General features: G+C 38.7%; 1 protein-coding gene across 6 annotated transcripts in view; it reads right to left on the reverse strand.

Moving 5' to 3' along the window:
- The window catches only part of tcf12 (transcription factor 12), an 88536-nt gene that overhangs the window by 32316 nt on the left and 33681 nt on the right, over positions 1–22539 (reverse strand). For all 6 annotated transcript variants that reach the window (XM_067589916.1, XM_067589909.1, XM_067589890.1 and 3 more), the window contains exons 6-8: positions 11994–12055; positions 8465–8597; positions 6997–7049 (exon numbers count right to left, since the gene is read on the reverse strand). In XM_067589916.1, the coding sequence (XP_067446017.1) occupies positions 6997–7049; positions 8465–8597; positions 11994–12055 (248 nt within the window). The remainder of the gene's footprint in view (positions 1–6996; positions 7050–8464; positions 8598–11993; positions 12056–22539) is intronic.

Here is a 22539-nt window from a genome sequence, read left to right on the forward strand (position 1 = left end):
CATTTGTTAGACATGTGTCCTGAACCATTTGCACAAAAAACTAAAAAACCCTGAAACTAAAAATATTAGTTCTTCTGACAAAAGTTCATTTTGTTTACATTCTCACATACACGCAAACAGATTTGTATTGTTTCACATTGTGGGCTGAATGTGAAAATGAAAACAAGAAGTGCAGAAGAGAGATGTGAAGAAGTGAAGGAGAGAGATGGGAAAGCTATCTTTTAGAGCAGCGGTGAGAAAGTTAGGGTGTAATTCTTGTGAGGATTAGTTTCAGCTGATTTCAAATGAGGGGGATTGACTCTTTTGTTCCAGCTTCACCAGGAAGGTCACTCCATCATTGGGGAGCCAAGAATGACCAGACTAAAGGGGAAGAAATGACCTGGTCGACTCAAGAAAAGACCCCTGACAGCACAGTATCACAGCTTTTAAAGTCCTACTCCACTCAAAAATATGTTTTTCTTCTTGTTCCTATAGTTGGATGTTTGACACTTTTTCCACTTTAACCTGCTGAAAGAGTAAAGTTTCTCTGTGCTCACTGTAAATCCAATTTGAAGGTGTGAGCCTTCAAGCGTGATTTGTGACATCACAAATAGTTTGGAAGCCAATCGTGGTCCAGTATGCAACTTACACAAGTGTGATATGGAAACTTGAAACCTAAAGTGCGCAAACACTGAGAATAGACTTTACAGTGAAATTACAGACATAGTGTGTCTAGTAGTTCAACTTAAGAAATTAAAAATGTTTTAATGTTTATAGATTATTAGAATTAGAATAGATACATTTTATGAGGGAGAAGGAGTAGATGTCATTCTAAGGATTTTAACAAGATAATTTAACCACATCAGACATAAATTCTTATTAAAGGTGGAGTCTTTTATATTTATCTTAAAGCAGGTCTGGAGGGGATCTTTAAATTATTACGATTATGTCATGTTCAGTTCAAAAGATGGATTGATTACATCTATTTTTCAAGCAGAAACATCACTTTTATGTCTTTTTTCAAAACTAAAACAACCTCTTTTGTATGTTAGAGAGACCACTTAAAAAGGACAAGCTCATTCATCCTTATCATAACTTTGCACTTGTGTGGTATGAACAGTACTTACGAGCACTGAGGAACTGTAAATGTATGCCTTGCTATATTTTCAAAATGTCTGCATATACTATAATTAGTTTCTTCCAAAGAATTGATATTTTTAGACATATCAACATCACTAACACTGTTATTTATGAAATGTATTTATTCATGTGTGCCACAAAATTATATAGAAATTACTGACTGAGCTGACAAACTACATTATATTTTAAAAATAGGGCACTGGGCTATAACCAACCAAGTGAAACAAACTAAATGAGGCACTGAACAGAAAGGTCAGCCACTAGCACCATTATATTGTACTGGTGTGTTTTTAGCGTTCACACCACATTACACATAACCTCTAACCTACAACTGAAGTCAAGAACTTCAGCTACGACATAAGCTTCATGTGCTTCAATGATGTGTTTTCCAGGTCGCAGCAGCCAGGCTTCAGTGGTCTCTAAATAACTCGCTCTACCTTAGTGATTGTTGACAGGCTGTGTTCTTGAGCCTGCCAGCGATCTAAAATCAAGGTTTGCATTAATGCTGTAAACTCACGCAAGCCTTACATGAATAATTTACAACAGGCCAGAATGTGAGTAATGACTTTAATCTGTGCATTATTTTCGTACTCTTTGTCCTTTTAACTCCTTGTTCTCCTTGCAGATGAAAGAGGTCAGGGCTCTGGCTTGTTTGCCTGTTCCATTATCTCCAGCCTCTAATGTCAGTGGTAAATTTCAGCAACCCAAACAAAGATAAACACAAAGCCCATGGTCCCAGAGGTGGCCGCGACTGTTCAGCATCATCCCAGTCAAACCAGGGGCATCTATCTAATCAGCCATCTGATGAGGCCATCTCTGGGGAGCTCACTAACTGGGGTCAGGTCAGAGCCTAAAATATTGTCCCCTGCCAGTTGCACAGGCTAAGCAATTTTATCAACTGCAAACAACATACAGGACCAGACTTAACAACCCAAACGTTTTAGAGTACTAACATGTCCAGTGCATGCTATACAATTTGTAATACACACTGAATACCCATTCAGTTATGTTTCTGCTCCTAAAACAACACAAACATTACATTTTGGATAAATAACCTATTTATAAGATACTGATCACACACCTTTGTGTATCCAGTAGAAAATTTTGAATGAATGAAATAAAGAAACTGTATTACTAGGTCTGCATAACAGCCATCATGTACACACGCTGAGCCTCTGTACACACACACACACACACACACACACACACACACATCTGACTCATACATTTTCGGTTTTATAAAGCTGAGAGTAAAGCCAGTGTTACAGTAGGTGCACCCTCTGTAATCAGAGGGTGCACGTGTATGCTCTGTGTGAACATCCTTGTACCTCCAATTTGTTGTGACAATCAATAGATGCCGATCTACTGCGCATATGTGGAACACGTCCTCCAAGTGGACTCAAGACAGTAGTATAAACAGAACTACTACACTTCCGTGGTGCCCACAGATGTCTGTGTACGCATCCGCTTAGGAGTATAATCAGGGCTTCACACAGAGAACAAAAGACGGTTACACTTATTCTGAAGTTTGGTCTCTTACACAGCATGTTCTTTTTCTTCGAAGTGCACTTTAACCTTCAATTTTGTCCAGTTTAGAATTACAATTTTTAAACTTTCAAAAAAACAGTTACTGGACCACATCTATAAAAGATATTGTAGAGAAAGTCTAAAACTCTAACAATTAGATACATCTGTTAGAAATGTCCAGGTTCAAATTGTAGAAAATTACCTCCAGCTTTGCATAAATTAGAATAAAGTGATTCATCAAAAATTCTAATTTATTACACAAACTGATGCACAACGAATTAGATTTTTATAACTATGTTTTGCTGGTTATAGTCATTTACTCTCATTAACCTTTATTCCATCATGCTACAAGTTTTTTTGTCAGTTTTAAGCATGTAAAAGTTCAATTTTTATAAAATGGAGGCACTGATGTACAATTCAGTTGCTTACATTATTTTTTTTATTACATTAAGGTTTACAGGCACTTTAAATGATATAACTAGAGTAACTGAAAAATCAACTGGCTGACTAAAGATGTGTCAAATAGAGCAGACACTGCTCTTTAAAAACAGTTTCACCTCCTTACAGCTACACAAATGATATTGACATTATAGTTCACCTAATATTTTCTTTCCTGGCATTCCATAGTTCATCATGTTTGGAAATCTGCACTTTTTTAGAAACATCAGTGGAGTCCAGAATGAAATGGAACATGTAGCCATGTACAGTACGTATGTATGTGTTTATTTATATTATTTAACCTGCCAGTATCAATGTTTAATTCATTTGCGTTTTAGGCACAAAAGACAGAAATATTAAACTCACAGGTTTATACTTTTATCATTCTGCTGGGTGGCGCTCAAATCTAATTTTGCCTAGAGACTCGTAAAGGCCTGGGGTGATCCTTGCTGTTTACACAAGGCTTTACAAATGTATTTCATCTAAGATTTATTCCTTTTACTATGTTCTGGCCTGCTGTGGTTCAGTGCAAGAAACAAAAATGAGCTGCTCTCTCAGAAGCAGAAACATTAGGTTACTGTTGTAGTGTAATATTATGATCTCTTGTCTTTGAGCTGTTGAAGACAGATGGATGGGGAGAGAGAAAATATATCTTTTGAATGTCATGCACCAGACAGCACTGCAAGGAACATTTCTGGGTCTTAAGATTCAGAGCCTAGAGCAGACTTCCTTTCTTACAGCTCACACAGTACAAATCTCTCAGAAACAAGGGTGTCTGAGTGATCTGTCAAAAGCAAATGTCAATCTTTTTTGTCATCCACACTCAGGGTTCTCGCTTGCAAAAGTCCCCAAGGGGAGCTGAATCTCAGCCGCCTCTTTCTTGCTCTCATCCTGCAGCCATACCGTCACCAAAGCCAGGGAGGAAGTGTCACATCAAGCCGCTGTGCCTCTGACAAGGGTTTGTAGGAGGAAAAAAAAACACTATTTACACAAACAAACTGACATACATCACACACACACACACACACACACACACACACACACAGACACACAATGCCCTTGCAGCTTCCCATAAATATCCTACAAGATACAACTTTCCCCCATGAGCCACAGAACGCTCTCTCTCTCTCTCTCTCTCTCTGTCTCTCTCTCTCTCTCCAGTCCTCCTGTCAGACAGGTGCCTACGCAGCTGCCCGTCAGCATCCCTCAGCACAGCCGCCTGTCTGTCCAATGACAACATGCTCTGTCCTTCGGTCTCAGCACTCAGTTTACACAGTCAGATAATGCACAGAGCCAATTGTAGCCCAGGTGTCTACTGTAAAAAATAAAAAGTGAAGCTTTCATGTTGCAGGTTCGAGCACTTTAAATATGTTTATGTAACACAAGGCTGCAGTTTACATATATTCCAGTTTGTTAGCAGAGATTTTATATTTTTTTCTGAGCTACTGTACATGTTCATGTAATTCTGCATAAAAACTAAACAGCTTCTTAAAATAATGGTGGACAGTAGAGATCACACAATTACAACCACATCCATGGTGCTGCATGTCTGCAAACACATCTAGCAGACCACAGAGGAAAGTATGTGTGTGGCTGCGGGAGGAGGGTGTCTGTATATAAGATGAAAAAGACCTATAAACATTTAAATGTTTGCAATCACCAGCTGCTCCGTCTAGATAGCCTTCACATCCTGGTGCACTGCAGTGTCAAAACCTAAATGCACAGAGGATGTGCTCCGGTAAATATTTTGATTCAGCTCCATCATGTAGTGTACACACACATCATGCTTTGACTTGCAACTTACATTGCCCATCTGATTTAAAACTCCTGCATTTATTTTTAGACCGACGAGGGAGAATACAAGCTGGAGGGGGAAAAAAAGGGGATTTGAAAATGAAATAAATAAATAAGAAAATTTCCAGCAGTAGACATAATGATAGGAAGCACTATGTTGATGCTTTTTTTTTTTTTTTTTTTTTTTTTTAAATCAAGCAGCTATTCAGGTCTCTGGTGAAGCTCTCGCGCTTGCTTACACAAGCAAAAGCTTTCAGTGGCATCTGCAGCTGCATTCATGCTTTACAGGTATGCTGCAGGCTCTTCACACAACTGCCTCTGGCGAAGTAGCTCCGACTCCAGGTGCACCTTCCCCTCGACACTTCTCAACACCACCATCACTACTTCCAGTGTCGGTGACAGCGACGCAAACACGGGTCTCGGCTGATAACCATCCCTTAGACGGTCACTATACACATTTGTAAGGGACACAAGTAGCCCTTTAAACCCTCCAATAGCTCATGCCACTGTACCTCACCTCTGCTTCCGATTAGTCTAATACTAATATCCTAACACCTCCTAAAAGCTGCCAGACAACCTCCCACTCAACCATCTTCCATATATACCACCTATCAAAAACTGGCTTTATGTTTTCCTTTCCCTGTCAGCAAGTTATAAGAGACCTATAGCCCTTTATTCAACACTGCCATCTTTATTCTTTCAAATGGGATCAAAGACTAACTGGAATAATTCCTCCAAGCTCTAGGCTTTATCTTCTGAGCAGTACTGAGTGACAAGACGAAGCTGTATTTTATCCCATGCTCTGTCACTGTTTTTCCCCATCTACCATTGTACTGCTTGATTGTACTCTTATGAGTCACAGAACCACACCTGCGCCCATGTGTTAAGTACTGACAAATAAAAGCCCAGCGTCCATTTACACAACAAAGAGATGTAACCCGTGAGGCAACCATTTGCCTCCCTCCCTCTGTCTGACAAGACCTCAGATATATCACTTACTTAAGAGGAAGGCGGCACACGTTCCTGCTGCTGCCAGAGACTGCTTCTCTCCCTCATGCTCTGACAAACTTCTTTTCAAATACAAATCCAGAAACAAAACACATGCCAGCCTTTTATGTTCCGCAGCCTGTTCCATATTTGATTTCAGAGTAACAGCAGTAGAGGTGACGATTATCAAAGCTCTGAAAGGCAAATCCAGTCTCAGACTCCCTCAGCAAAAAAAACAAAAAAACAAAACAGAAACCTTTCATTGTTTAACAAAAGAAAAAGCTGGGATTTGGTAAACCAGTTGCTTCTTATTAAGAGGAAAAGAAAAAAAATCATTGTCTTGTACCAGTTCTAGGAATTTAAGGCAAGGCTTAATAAAACCTTTGTCAATCCACCAGGGTTTTAACAATGAACATCTGACTTACTGATTTATGCATATTAATGAACTCCAACACCCCCTTGTCTAAGCGAATGCAAGCTGAGCTCCACACTTCTCTGCATCCTAATGGTTTCTGCTCCACCGGGATCATTACCAATAGAAATTTCAGATATTCTGTGCTATTAATCTCTGTCTGTCCTCCTGTTCGGCTACGTAATGACTAATTAAACATCAAAAGAGCAGAGCTGGGGATCCGCTCTGACAGCCTCTCTTTCTCCCAGGAGAGGCTGTGAGGAGGCTAGACTGTGACAGGGCAGCACTAAAAATCAATCACCTCGAGGTACACATGTGTATGCACACACGCACGCACACACACACACACACACACACACACACACACACACACACACACACATTCATGCATGTACACACACACACACACACACACACACACACACACATATGTGCTAAAAACTGACACAAAGATGGAACCTGCAGAGACGTTTCCATATTAACATTAAACAACAAATATGAAAATTCACAACTTTGCTTTGTAAATAAACTGTCTTTGAAAGGCCCACAAAAACAACTGAATTCCCATCCAAGAAGTGTGGCGGTGATGTTGAGAGCGCTCTTTGTGTGTAAGTGTTGAGAGGGTGGGCGTGTGAGTAGCATAGATGTGTGTGTGTGTCTGCTTAAGTAAGCTCACTGTGAAATCTATTTATATGAGAGGTAGATGATCTTCCACTCACAGATGAAGGCAGGCCAGGAGGGACCTTGCGAACCTTTTTTGTTTGTAGAGGATCTGTGGAAAGATGAAAGCAAGTCTATTCATTCACAGGCAAAAAAAAAAAAAAGAAGCAAGTATGAATGTGCTGTGAACAGATTCTGGTGCATCAACAACATTCATTTTGTGGTATTGCTTTGTGTTGAGTATTATTTTGGAATAAATTATAATTTCCACATAAAAAACCATTAAAAGGAAATTACATTACCAGATATGTTTACTTTACATTCTCATTTTGTAATGAAGTAATAAAATAAACCTTTTTATGTCCAAACCTTCCCTCAACCTGTTTTGTCTAATTACAGCGTTTTCCTGCAATGATATAATTCTGCCAAACTGCAGTCATCTTCACCCCAAACTGATGTGTTGATATTGGTAAACTGATGTGTGGTCAAGCAGTGGACTAGTGAGAAAGCAACATTTTTAAAGGGGACCTATGATTTTCTGCCATTTATATACTGTTTAAATTACATATTTCTATGTTAAACATGGTCAAAGTTTCAAAACTTGAGGTTAATGTATTTTGAGGTGTGCTAAAGCCTGGGCTTTTAACTTGATGGCAGCATCTTCAAGTGAAAAGCCCAGGCTTCAGCCTGCTCTGAACGATTTGTTTGCAAAGTGACATCTACTTCCCCATTGAACCGACATCAGATTGTTCGCACATGCCCACAAACTGAACGTCTGTTCCGTGGTCTTTGTTGCTATGGTTCTTCCACTAGTTGTTGACATTTTGAGTAAAGGATGAAAAAACTGGTGTAATCCTTCTACTACTTCTTTGTTTACGTTGCCTCTGGAGCTAGCAGACGTCTGCTAGACGCAGCTTCCTGCTCATTTGTGTGTGTGGGTGGGGTGGACAGGAGCTAAAACAGCCTGTTTTAGACAGAGAGGCTGAACTGAGGGGCTGCATAAAGGATCAATATAAGGAAGTAATAAGTAAATAAGTTTGTTGGGTTTTTGAACTGGAAACTTGTAAATCATGGAAATATATTCCAGTAAAGCCACAGGATAAAAATATAGACAGGAAATGTGTATTATACGTCCCCTTTATGAGCTTGTTTTCTGGGTTTTTCTTATATACAGTCTGACCATGTTGGTGATAATAAAAGCTATTTCAGGAGCTCTGTGCAACACTGCCAACTGTAAAGTAGATGCTACAGGGGCACTAAGTGAAAAGAAGAACCACTTGCTAACAGGAAGATAACATTTTCCTTCTGAGTGCCTTGCATTTGTCTTTTTTTCATTAATATTTCAGAACATACCTTTCATTCTTTTCTCAGTTATCTTATGTATCAAGTATTAATTTGGATTCATTTATTTTAAGGTTCTGATTATTTTAAATAGTGTAACTACATTTATGCCTGAGGAAAAGAAAAAAAATATTTTAACGAAAACTACGGAATCATTTTTAAAATAATGATTGAGGCGGCACTGACCAATGGGCGGAGTATCTTGTAGAGGACGTCTTCTGGGATTGGCCGCAGTGAAGGAGTAGAACGGAGCAGCTGACTTCCCCGGCGTAGTCACTGAACTAGGACTTGCCAACCCGATGTCTGACCTAAGAGAAGACTGAAAGAGAAAACAAACACACAGATGCTTAAAACTAAAGGCAAATAGGTTTTTATTGTCAGGAGTGATTGTGTGTTTACTTGAGTTGTTTGCAGTAAAAATAATCTTATAGTCAGCAAGCAATTTCATGCCTCATAATTTTTTAAAATGTCTTTTTATTATACAATCCACACTTCCTAAATAAAACATGCCCAAACATCGTGTATCACTGGTAACACCGTTACACACAGTAATACGTTTTACTCAGCCCCCTCCTAAATTTTCTGGCAGAAACCGTGTAGCTGGTATAACAGGAGTAACATATCACATAATATATAAGGTAATATGTAACTCCTGTTTATTCTATGTCACTGTGTCAACGTTTGAAAGCTCACCGTGTCATCCTCTCACCAGTATCTTTTTGACCTCTACCACCCCAACAAACTGGGTTAAGAGGCCCATTAAGAGCTTGGTCTAATTAGAGTAATCAGCTGCAGACCTCAAGCACGGCAGGGCAGGAATCACGTGAGCGAGTACAACTCAGAGCTATGTGTAGTAGTTGGCTTGTAAACTTGGATCATGTGCCCGCTGGAATCCCCTTTGCAGGCTGAGGATTGACACAGTGACCACTGTAACCTTTGTAGCAGATGTTTAAAACTGACCTTTGATTTTGATTGACAACTGGTGCTACCGAATTGGAAACAATTCCAAATAAACTAAAGTTAGTGCAGATATTAGTGGACTGTAGATAAGGAATATGTGAAAGGTAGTATAAAAGAAAAAATAAATAATTTCTCTGACTTAAAAAGTAGGTCATCAAAACTGTCAGACACAACAAGGCACACTCGTAATCCAAAAATAAAAAAACAGGTTCTGTAAAATGACAATCTGTCACAGATGCACCAGCGCTGACACGGCACAACAGACGCACCTCTGCTTCTGCTGCTGCCTTTGTTCAATGATATTGAATCCCTGCAGCAACACTGAGTCTGGCCTCTTTTACACTAGCTCTTCAGATAGAAACCAATAACAACCCGCTAATCAATTGGTGCTTTTGTTCTCACAATTAATCAGAGAATCAAATTCTGTAAGTCTTTGTCATTAGCGACATTACACTTTACAGACTTTACAGATTTAATGAGTATATATATATATATATATATATATATATATACACACACACACACACATGAATAGATATATAGAGGTTACACTAATAGTAATATTCAAGTTTATTTATATATATTTTTATATATAGTACTTTTCTTAACAAAGTGCTTAACAGAAAAGAAAGAATTAACAAACTGCAGTTAAAACAAAAACAAACAGAGATAATAAAACACCAGGAAATAAAATGAAGTTGATGAAGAATATAAATAGTCAAGAGTGGGATAATAAAATACAGCAACATATCAAACATTCATAAAATCCTTCTGATAAAAGAAAATGTTTTAAGAAGAGATTTAAAAGACACAAAAGATGTCGCCTGTCTGATCTCGACAGATCGAGTGTTCCACAGTGGCTCTAACAGTAAAAAGGCTCAGTCACCTTTGGTCACTTGCCGAGACCTGGGAATAACCAGCCGAGGCCCATTCACTGATCTAAGGGAACACCCAGGCACACAGGGAGTCAACAAGTCCTCGATGTAATTTGGAGCACGGTCATTTAATGCTTTAAAAGTAATCAGTAGAAAGAACAGGTAAGTTGGCAAGTAAAGGAGTAATATGCTTGTATATCTTAGTGCCAGTCAAAATCCGGGCAGCAGCGTTCTGTACCAGTTGGAGTTGGTGAATGGAGCTCTGACTGACGCTGGCAATAAGTGCATTACAGTAGTCCAGGCAGGAAAAAATGCATGTATGACCTTACGTAGATCAGCAGGAGGCAGGAATAATCTGATTTTAGAGATCTGCATCCAAAATTACTTACAAGATTTCAAGCAGCCTGCTTAATATTTTTGGTCAGGGAACCAAGCTTACTATGAAGCAGGCTGGTAGAATTTGTGGGACCAACTACTATGACCTGAATCATCATTAAACTTTAAAAAGTTTTGTGACATTTAATATCACCTGGGTTGTTGGATTGAAGAGGGACTTACAGTATAACTGCGTGTCATCCATGTAACAGATGTTCAGAAATTCAGGTTTGCAACGTTAACAAAATCATTTGCACCTGACCTCTGACAGGCGGAACTTAATGAACAAAAAAGTCTGAATCAATATCACAGCAGGGCTCTTTTCTGAGCCTCAGAGGTCATGTGCAATATCGGGCGAGTGCCAAGTAGCCATGTGGCAAGTAGATCATGAGATCAATTATCTTATTCAATTATATGGATTAACCAGTTGACAAAACCAGCTTAAAGGCTTATATTTAGGGCTGTGAATCAGTGCTTTTAAAAACATAAAAAAATATTCAAAATACATGTACTGTTACCGCTCCAGTGGTTATTAAAAACTGCTGTTATAATGTTGATGGATTATCTGAGGAAAGAGATGGCTTTTCAATCTTTTTGTCTGTTTTCTTAGACCAGAGAGGATCCATCAATCATACTGTATCTCTGCAGCTGCAGGTCTGCACACATTCCCAAGCTCTTCATCAAAATCTCACCTGGTATCAACATCATGGCTTTAATCAATAAAAAAAACAACTTTGAGCAATTATTGTTAGTGTCTGAACTAAAGTGTCAAAGTATTTGATCATATATCGTCATGTTTGAGAAAGCCGAGATTCCTTCACATTGCTTTGCATTGCCATTTTTGTAAAATAAATAAACAAAATGTAACTTGGGGCTACATCTTGTCAAGCTTTAGAAACTAACAGTAAGATCTTAAAATCAAATCTAAAATTAACAGGAGGCCAAAGAAAATCTGCCATGTTTGTGGTAGTTACAGTCAAGGTAGTTGTTGCTTAAAAAGGAATGAAGGGATTTACAGGAATCCAAGCTTGACTAAAAAAAAGGCACAGATTTCCTTTTTGAAATCAGTGGAAGAGAAGCAAATCAAATTTTACATCTTACATTTAAGAGTTGTAGAAAACATGACTAAACAACATTTCTTACTTACTGTAAGAGTCAAAACTCAGGCGTATATCAATGTTTTTTCCATATATATCTCTCTGGAACAAACAGGGGGGTTACTTCAGTAGCTGTTTTCTTGTCATACTAAAAACAAATAGTCGTAATGAAATCGAGAGTTGGGCTTGTTGAGCTTTAACTGCTCACTCTAACATACTGATTTTGTTGCCTCTCCTTTCTGTGAGACTACCTACAGCCATTCAGACACTATCATCTGACTTGTTTTCATGTAAGACAGTTTTATTGGAACTTGTGAATATAGAAGCTGACTTAAATCAGAGTTATACAGTGTCTGTCTCTACTTTGATAGAAACCTGGGGAGCATCAACAGCTGATAAGAAACTCACCTGGCAGCCAGATGCTGCAGGATCCCTCCCATAGCCATGAAATGAAGCTCTCTCTGATTTACCTGGAAAAACAAAAAGCAGTTGTTATCTTTTATGAAACCTAGAAACTAATGTGTTCTTTATGGACCATAAGTTGTACGCAGTTGTTCCTCTTTAGTTTATTATGAGACCCACTGCAATGCAAAAGTTACGAGGAATCACTGTAACATTAATACCAAACCATCACACTGTCTAGAACAACAACACTTTTACAGCCGGACACTAAACAGCCACATTGGAGGATTAAAGGTTTAAGTCCCAGTGACACCCAACAGTTATAGAGAGTGGAAGACAGTTATAAGTTGCTTTTCCACATTACTGCAGCCAGTAAGATGCCTACATGATCGCATGTTAAGAACAACTGTATTTATTAATAGTAAAATAAAATCTGTAAAAAAATTCACAACCAAGCTAGAAGGTGCTGAGTATTGTACAGGACCTTAAGATATGGTTTGATTTTTATACTATGATCACAATACAATTAAATTACTTTAAACAATGATCAAAACCAGTATAAACTATAATGAATGTTTCTAATTTTATGGATTTAGAGATACATAAAGGCAAAATTGATTTTCATATTTATATTTCCCTTTCTGAGAAAATTAAACATAAATAACACACTTCTACTTGTTATAGTACACTGACATAGCATGTAAACAAAGATTTGTGAATTTTCAGTGTTACTAGCTTTTAAAACAGTTATATCAAATAAACTCATAGAAATGGGGACCCATCAGGTCCTGTTGACCTAATGGATCAATATGACACTAAATGTACAAAACTACTGAACATACATTCGCTGGTTTAGACAAGTGGGACCTTCATAGTTCTCATAACTGGAGCAGAACGGTTCTTTGCAGGGACAAAAAGTAAGTGAAAGTCTGTAAAGTCACTTTTCTGTATGCAAAACGTGTTTTTACTGATGGAGTAATAATTGTAAGCAAGAGTCTTTCTATCAGTGTCACATCCAGCGTGCACGCCTCAAAAGGAGGCTCCTGAGCAGCCGTCAGGGGAGAGATAAAACTTACAGCACACAACACACATGAATCATACTCATCACAATATCCAAACTCAGCAGTTTTACTCCCCCGGAAAAACAAACAAACAAACGAGAGCTCCTGTAGGACAATGATGAATAACTTTAACGGCATCATACATTATTTTTTGTCAGACTTCCAAATATTACGAGCACAGACATGAGCGCTGGAACTAAATTCTGTTTACTCTGAGGAAAAGGTAAATTTTTTTTTGGTGAGTTAAAAACTTGCATAGCCTGGATCTTTTGTTACACAATGACGGATCTGAACATTGCTTTCACAAGCGCAGGTGAACAAAGGCACATCTAAGAGAATTCACTTGTGCTTATCTGAGCAGTCCTGCAGGAGACGGTTGTACTGCAACTGTGCAGATTGTCTCTAGAGACTAAGAGAGCTGAGGAAACCAGGGAAAATGGTTTAACAGGCAAAGCTGCTTCTCTTGTAACAATAATGTGATACAGTTCTGAGCCATCGCTCTTGCAAAAGGAAATAGGATTAAGTTGTCGGTTACCACCAACGTTTACTATCACGGGAGGATGATGAAACATCTCTTTTCACACAGAATTTTTATTTCTTTATTTTCTGTTACCTGTCAAAATGTCTAACGGTGGTTTAATGCAATGCATTATCATTCCTAAAATGTCTTCTGAGGAAAAGCTCTGGTCAGGTTAAGAGTAAAATATTTATTGGCAGCATGTGTTTTGTCACACACACACTGTGTCTGATGTGAATAATTGATGGCCAGTGTTGTAGTTTCAGGCCCCACCAGGGCAGACAGATGTGTCTGTGAAAACACGCTCTCAGTCCACACTTAGACACGGAGAAGTAACCACACAACTCCCCAGATACTGTGGAGCCAGACAACAGAAAGTCTACTAAGGTGCTCTGGATCCTCTGCTCTATCAACAGTGAAACCTAAACTTAAGAGCACACAGTATGCAGTATGACCAGAGAATCAGTGAGCACAACACCACGCATAAACATTTACTGCCATGAGAACAGAAAAGATGTTTGCTGATACTGTCCTAGCTGTTCTCATCATTGTCCTGTATTGTTCTTAACACCATGTGGCCAAAAACAACATGAAAAATCAAGTTTCTAACTGACTATTGACAAGCAATGAGAAGTTGTGTTTGTTTGTTTTGTAAAAAATATTGCAGAGGCAAAACTTCTTACAGTTTGAGAAAGAGACTAAATGACATTGGACATAAAACTGAAACTAAGTTGCAAAGGTGATGACATTAAAAAACCTCTCTTGAAACAAGAATGTTTCTGTATAAAAACTCTTAAAACTTTACACCTCAATGGCCCGAATGAAGAATGTAATTAATTGGTCTTTCTGCACTTTCTGCCTTTACATTTAAGTATTCACTGTTCAATAAACCCCTCCTCACCTCATGTCCACAGTGTACACTTAAATCTAAAATAATCTCTTTTTTGGGGTTGTATATATTGTATAAATTATTCCCTTCTTTACATTCTGATGTTGACACTTTAAGATATTGCTACTGACAGTGCGAAGGCCTTATTGTAACTCAAGGAATTTTTCTCTATTATTATTTTTCTTCCGAAACAAACGTTTTTTGAGGGCCTAAACATGCACGAAAAGTTGTTAAACTTTGCACAGACATCAGAAGTGGTGAAAAATTTGATATTTTATGGGTCTCGCAAAAAGGCGGGGCAAAATGGCTCGACAGCGCACCCTAAAACATTAGGAAAATTGAGCCCCTCGCTACAGATTGTCATAGAAGAATGAAATTCGGTATACTTATGTATCACGACCAGACGCACCAAAAAGTCTCTTGGAGACATACCATAAGTCCAACAGGAAGTCGTCTTTTTGGATCAAAGTTGCGATTTTGACGCCAATTTTGCCATTTCCAGCCTGCATACTAACAAACTCCTCCTAGAGATTTGACCTCAGCGACTTCAAATTCAGTCAGTATCATCTACAGACCTTGGAAATGAAAAGTTATCAAAAGGGTGAGTTTTCGACATTGCCAAGGGGGCGTGGCCGGATAGTGAATTTCAATCCTTCGCCATGAAAATTGAAACAGCCATAACTCCAGCATACATGATTCTAAGAGACCCAAACCTTCTGTGCTTGAAAAGAGTCCCGCCTTGAACACATCAATGTGTCAATATTGAATCTGAGTCATAGCACCACATACTGGCAACAGGAAGTTTCATGTTTTACACTTAGACGCCCTGTGGGTAGCACAGTGATCAGATCCACCTCAAATTTACTCAGAATAGCCTCAAGACCTTGGAGATCGTATCTTATGAAGTTGGTGACTTTTCGTCGAAAGGTGTTGCCATGACGACGCAGCGAATTTCAATGTCTCGCCATGAAATTTCAAAGCCTTATAACTTGACTCCATGTGGTCTGATCTTTTCCAAATTACATATGCTTGTTAAGAGTCCCGGTCTGAAGACACGTTCAGGCCCATATTTAGTGACCGTCATAGTGCCACCTACTGGCAACAGGAAGTATCATGCATCATTCTTTGTTGTATTACTCCTAGGAAATTTGGCCCATGCACCTGAAATTGACTCAGCTACGATGTAAGACCTTGGTAATGCTACATTGGGCAGGTCATGACCCATAATCAAACACCGTTGCCATGGCAACACATTCTTCGCCATGAAATACAACTCTGTTTTTGAGGGACTAGGGATGGGTCTACAGTCATGAAACTTGACACACACGTCTGGAGCGACACCAGTTAAAATCCTGGATAGGTCATTTGCATGGGCATGGCAATATGGCTCAACAGCACACGCTTGAAAATTTCAAAATTGAAGCCCCGCCTTCCACATTAACGTAGAAAAATGAAATTCACAAGGCATATGTATAATGTCAAGACGCACAAAAAAGCCTCTTGGAGCCATATTGTAAGTCCTACAGGAAGTTGGCCATCTTGAAAAAACTGGTCAATTTTCGCGTTTTTTGGGTCATTTTCGGGCCTTTTATTTTAACGAACTCCTACAGAACTCATCATAAGGACTTCAAAATCAGTCATCTAGACTAGTTCATGATCAAAAATTATTAAAAGATTTCGTTATCGTTGAAGCGTGTGGCCGTGGCATGGTGTTGAGTTTTGATGTTTCGCCATGACAGATGAAATTGCTATAACTTTAGTGTACATGGTTGGATCTGCCTGAAACTTTACATTTGATGACAGTCCAAGCCTTAACACGTCTACATGCCAATATTCAGTCAGTGATGCAAACTGGCTCCATAGCGCCCCCTACTACATTTCAACGCTTCACCCCCGACAGCAGGCAGAATAGTGGACTGAGGGAAGTGACGTTAATCTCCTCTTGCACTATCTGAAAACAGCCTGGGTCTGGAGACATCCACATGCCCGTGACAGAAGCCCTTCGACTGCGCCATGCCCCGACGTGCGCAAAGGTGCGAGGGCCCGATCATTGCTGATTGCAGCTTTAATTTGAACATGTATTTACATTTAATATGTGAAGATATTTAATGGATTAACAAGTCTGGTTGACAAAAATGCTCATATAAAATATAAGATGAGCAGTTTCTTTGGCACAAATCATCTTATGAAGATTCAGCAAGTGTCCCATGAGGTGGAATATTACATTACTTTCTCTAAAATTTCATTTTAATGTGCAGTATAACATGATATATTAACAAACAGTCCTGATCTAAAGACGTGCATCACAAAAATATCACTTTCAAAAAACATTGTTCCACCGTGACTTTTTTTCAGTGTATTAGGACATCAATGCAGTTCAGATGTTAAAAAAAGCTTGTGTGGGGATGTGATGTCCAAGCTTTGAATCAAGTTTACTACCTCTGTTATATGCTTCACTTATGTCTCCCACCCTCTATAAAGCTCTGCAATAAACACATAATAGAGCTGGAATGATCAGATATAATCGTTTGAGTGAACTATGTTGTTTTACTTGGAACTGGTCTGGATTTGCTTAATCCAACAAAGCTCATAGCACTCATTTGAAATTTGACAGACAGGATTGGTTCAGGAGGTGGAAACACCAAACCTTCTCGAATTTATAACTGTTAGAAGCAAAACCTAAATGTACTATAGTCCATTCAGTGTAGAATATAGATCAACATCACTGCTATAATTTAAAAGCAGCTGTTTTTTTTAGTAACATAGAAGCCTGTTTTTTTAGCATTACGTGTTAGCAGGTTCCCCATTTTCATTAATTTGTGTTAATATTGCATAATTGGATGTCTCAAATTTGTCTCCAAAAAGTAATTAAACCCATCATATTATTTACCTTAAAACTTACTATGCAATACAGTTCTGTTTAATTTATATGTATCTTGATTTCTGTGGATAAGAAGATGAGGAAACAATAACTGAGTTCATAACATGAATAATGCACAAGGTCAAAGTATCCAATCAGAGGACAAAGTCTGCCAAAAAATGGACATGGCAGCCCCTAATTTCAGCTCTGTTCCCTACCCTCACCTCCCATGACGAATCAAAAGCAAGAAGAGAAGGATGCACCAGCGCTCAGGGGACCGGCCACGTGGCAGCATACTTGGGGATTAACTTCAGTACCATGCATAGAGGTCATGGATGAACAGGTCTCTTAGTTTGTTTAGACTGGCCTTCTGAAGATGCAGCCGCTCTGACCACTTAACTGTATCCGGTATCCCATCTCTGCTCTTAGACCTGCGATATGTAGTTGGCTGCCTCGATCACTAACTCATCTGATTTCCTCCATTTTCCTCTGCAAGCCCACTGCAAACTACCAGTAAGTGTTTTCCCTTCTTCAGTAAGTAGAACAAAGATTAAAGAAACAATCTGACAAAAATATGATCATCACTTCAGAAGACAATACTTTGTTGTGTGCATAACAGAGACACAGTTCAAATCCCTGTGCAGCCTCTTGAAGAATCTGTCTTTGCAAAAATGGAGCAACGACTCAAAAACAACCCCTGTTTATGAAAATTCACTAACATTTACACTTTGCAACAACGTGGCTGAATTGCTGTTCAAATTTCAGGAGACTGCATATTTATGATGCTGAAGTAAAGTAGAACAAAGTGATATATCAAGTGGAACATATTGCTGGGTTGGCCAGCCAGGAGCCGAAATTAGCTGAATAAAATGTTTGCTTATCATGCAGTGACACAATCTCCTGTCTGACGCACATGCTGTGTGCTGTAACTCACTCTGAGGAAAATAGGCCACTGTAATAACCTGTTATATATAAATAACTTGTCCCCAATAAATAAACAAAACACAGTGTTAAATTTGAGTTCCCTGAATGAACTACGTCAGTTTGAAACAAAACTTATCAATCAAAGACATATGAGTTACAGTCCCATTATTACACATGCTTTGTTTTCCTTCCCTGAACATGTGTGATCACAGCCTCACAACTAGAGCAATACTAATACTGTTATTATTATTTCTTGAGTAGGCCCATTTCCTCTGTGCAGGACTACGTGCGACTAATGTGTTTTTTTAAGTGTGTGTGTGTGTGTGTGTGTGTTTGCGTGTTTGTATATGTGTGTTGCAGGCCAACTAATAGGCCTAAAGAGCAGTGACTGATAGAAAGCAAAATTAATTTTCTGCCTTAAAACAGCACAGATGCAAGAGATACTAAATGTAAAATGCAATGAGTAAAGAGGCTTTAATTACTGCCATCACCATCAATAATACAAATTTAAGTATGCAGACTGTCGTTACATAGTATATCAAAGATGCAATGAAAAATCAATCTCATGAGGAAAAAAAAATCTATTAAATATTCAGTGAAGCTGCTTATTAGCATATAATTCTGTGGCGTGAAGGTGTGACAATGATTGTTGAAGCATTTCACTGCAGAGGAGAATCTATATTCAACAAAATGTTTCCTGGCAGACATATTAACACTGGAAAAAATGAAATGCTGACAGCCCTGCTTTGCTTTATCAATACATTTTTAGTTGCGTCATTTAGTTTAAGTTATATCCACAGTTGCATGTTTCCTCATTTGGCTCTCAAATAATTTTTAGTGGTGTTTAGTTATTCTTAAACTCAGGCTGCTTATCAGCTGGACTAACGCTGCTCATTAGCAGTTTATAATAGTCAGAACATAAAATCCTGCAGCCATGAAACCACTTGGAAAAAGAATTTGCCAACTGGATTCACACAATCAAAGTTGTGCAAAGATTTGAGCGTCAAGCTAAATCCCACAATGCTCCTTCAATACAAAATACAAATGTGTTTAGAATTTCTCACAATTTTTTTTTCAAAACAGTGGATAGATCTAATTAAAAGTATTAAATACACAAAATCCACACACTGTAAAACCACTACTGGCAGCAGTTATGGTTTTGGGTTTTCTTTGCCACCATCTGTATCAGCTTTTCACATTTAAGTATGTGCATTATCTCCCACTGTAACTAGTAAATTTGCGCTGATTTGGTCAAATTGGATGCCGAGCATCTGTAAACAGCTATCATGAATTAATTCAACTGATTTTAAAGGCATTCAAGAATTGCTATAATTGTGCCACTTGAGTACTTTCACATACTTGCTGTGAAGCCACTCTAGACTCAATTTAACTGTAGGTTAGCTTGGCACTATGAAGCAGGATATCCTTAATAATTTGCCAATATCTGGCTAATTATTTGGCCCCCACAGCCTGATGCTGCTACAGTATCATCACAGTTTGCAGCGAGGACGGTATCATCTGTGTGAAGAGCTGTGCCCAGTCTCTGCTAAATATAGCACTTTGTATTTGAGTTCAACTATTGTTTAGCCAGACTCAAGAATCTTTTGCCTCATGCTTTCAGTCTTCTTGTTGTTTTTTTCCACACTCCAGGCTACTGTCATGTGTCTTTCATCAGGAGTAGCTTGTTTCCACCCTTTCTGCCATACAGTCCAAATTTTACAAGTGTTACACTGATATCTTATTCTTCTGGCAAGGTCTCTCGTTGCAGCCAAGGAAGAGCATAGTCTTGTCAGTATTCATTTAGGCTCATGGTCTCCTTTACACGGTTGGCCATTACTCAGCTACACTTCTCAAAATGAGAGTTAGTTGCTTTACTCAAACAGACTTCCACGGTCTTATTTTAAAACTAAGGACTGTTTCTCTTCCACTTTCTTTACCCAGCTGTTCCCAGCTACCGCATGATTCAAACCAGCAACCTTACAGATGAAAGTTTGATTCTTGAACTGCTCTGAACTGTATCACACAAAATTTACTCCACAGTGTAAAATAAGAGGGATGTCAGACCGGTTCAGTGATCATCTTTTCAACAACACTGCGCAATCAACACACTTTGCTCTTAAGTTCAACTTAGTAATAGTATTGTTTTACTCAATTCAAACATACAAAACACTCCACACACCCGTCCACCGAGCACCTAGAAAGCACTGGTCCTTGTTCAAGTATGAACAAAATAAGTTTTTATTAGGTCGTGTCCTCAAACTTTGGAAATGTCATCATGAATTCACATTAGTTCTAACTCTAAAAAAGAGATTGTTTTAAGGTCTTTAAGCAAGAGGGTCACTCTATTTCTGGTCTGTGACAAGAAAAAATATTAGTCAGTGTATACAACATACTTTTGAGTTGATAAAATATATTATTTCATTGAATAAACCAAATTAATTAAATTAATTTGCAGAAATGAATAAAACTCCCCAACCTGAGCTACTTACACACTGACTGGAGGTAAATTAACATCATCAGGTGATGAAATGCTACAGAAGGAAAAAACGAGCCGGCCAGTCGTTCATAGTGAGCCTCCTTATTGATCAAAGCGCTGCAGCACAGCACAGTGTGGCACTGTGTCGAGCCCCTTATTTTGATAACGTGAGAGTTAGTGACCTAAGCATCTCTAGGGATCAATTCAAAAACCTTTGCCACAAAAACAGCCAATTAGTGAGCGTGCTTCACTGCCTCTGAGATGAATTCCAAGGGCCTTTTTTTTTTTCATCCAGAAAACGAGTCCATTTTCCTTGCTCCAAGGAAAGCCAAGACCATGAAAACAAACACATAATACAGGATGAGGAAATGTTGTTAATGCAGAAACCAAATGAACTTATCACACGCCAGCTCACTTTGTTTGTTTTTTCTCTGAGCACACATGTGTTTGCTGTTGGTGTCTCTGTGTCCGTGCTTATGTTCCCATGTGATGACTTCCATGGCACCAAACCACAAAACATTCCTATCAACTTAATAGACCGTTTCTAAATGTTGGACCCTGGCAGGACTAAATCATAGCATAAAGGAACATTTTTATGAACTTTTTACAATCAGTATTAAAAGCACCAACATCTAAATACTATTGCACAGCTTTATGTTGTTTCTATGTTGATTTCCATGAAAAGGAGTAGAGTATAAAGACATGAGTCTGCAATGGCAGATGTAAGATACAAAGATAAATCAGAAAATGACAACAGGATACTCTCTCTATTAAGTCAAGTTCTGGCCTCTATGGGTGCCTTTGAATCTAAGTTAAGCAGGCTCTGTGGTTCCTAATATATTCTTCTGGCAGCAAGAGACGGCACAAGGACAAATCAGATGTACACTCATTCACTTTTTCCCCGTATTTTTTAAAATGCCTCCTTTTGTTTCCTTCCCTCAAGGGTTTGTGTACATCCACCCTGTCAAAGCTGTTTGATGCTTCCACCAGGTTTGACAGTAAATAAAAGCTGGCTGGGTTAGAGGTTAGGTCAGTGTGGATGAGGAAACGGGGGAAAGAGTACCAAATCAGTTTCCTCCCTGGCTGAGGGGAAGAATATGTACAGCCCAGCATCAGCAACAACAGTAGGACGGTAGGAGAAAACATGATAGAGCCACAAGACACTAAGGAAACATGTCTCCGTTGCCCTGAGCTCAACATCAATTTCTGCGTACAGCCTTGTCAGCAGTGACATTATTCAAAACAGCAAGAGCAAATGTTAATGAGTCCTTATTTGCATATTTATTTTTTTCTTTGTTGAAATGTCACTGATTATTACGTACTATGATGATAAATGCATCTGCTCATGCAGCCTGATGTGTAATTAGCCATTAGGTGGAATGAATAGATCAATTAAAGGAGAGGGACCGGGATTAAGAGAAATCAAACCAGGAGGAATGCAGGAATGAGAAACAAAATAGCACATTAGGCTTGGGGAAATAAAAGCTTACCTCCATGGCTTTTAGATTAGGCCAGAAATCCAGAAAGGTTTGCTCTAATCAAGAAAATGTGTCTAAATTCTCAGCTCAAAGATCAGATCAAAGATATCCCTCGTTTTACTGCATTTTGTAAATCAGGTACTGCTGCCCTTCACACAAGCAAAACAGTTTATTTTCCCCTAAAAATCCATCTCTGTGTGAGCGAGGAGATGTGGATTTCCTGATTGTATTTATCCCCTCCTGGGATAATCAGGTGCCACAGCTCGGTGTATTTGAATTTTTCTAACTGGGTAAAAAGGAAAAAGGGGAGGTGGAAAGGGGAAAATGTTTTCGCTTGGCCTTTGCCT

Source organism: Thunnus thynnus, chromosome 1, assembly GCF_963924715.1.
Source record: "Thunnus thynnus chromosome 1, fThuThy2.1, whole genome shotgun sequence".
NCBI classification, from domain to species: Eukaryota; Metazoa; Chordata; class Actinopteri; order Scombriformes; family Scombridae; genus Thunnus; species Thunnus thynnus.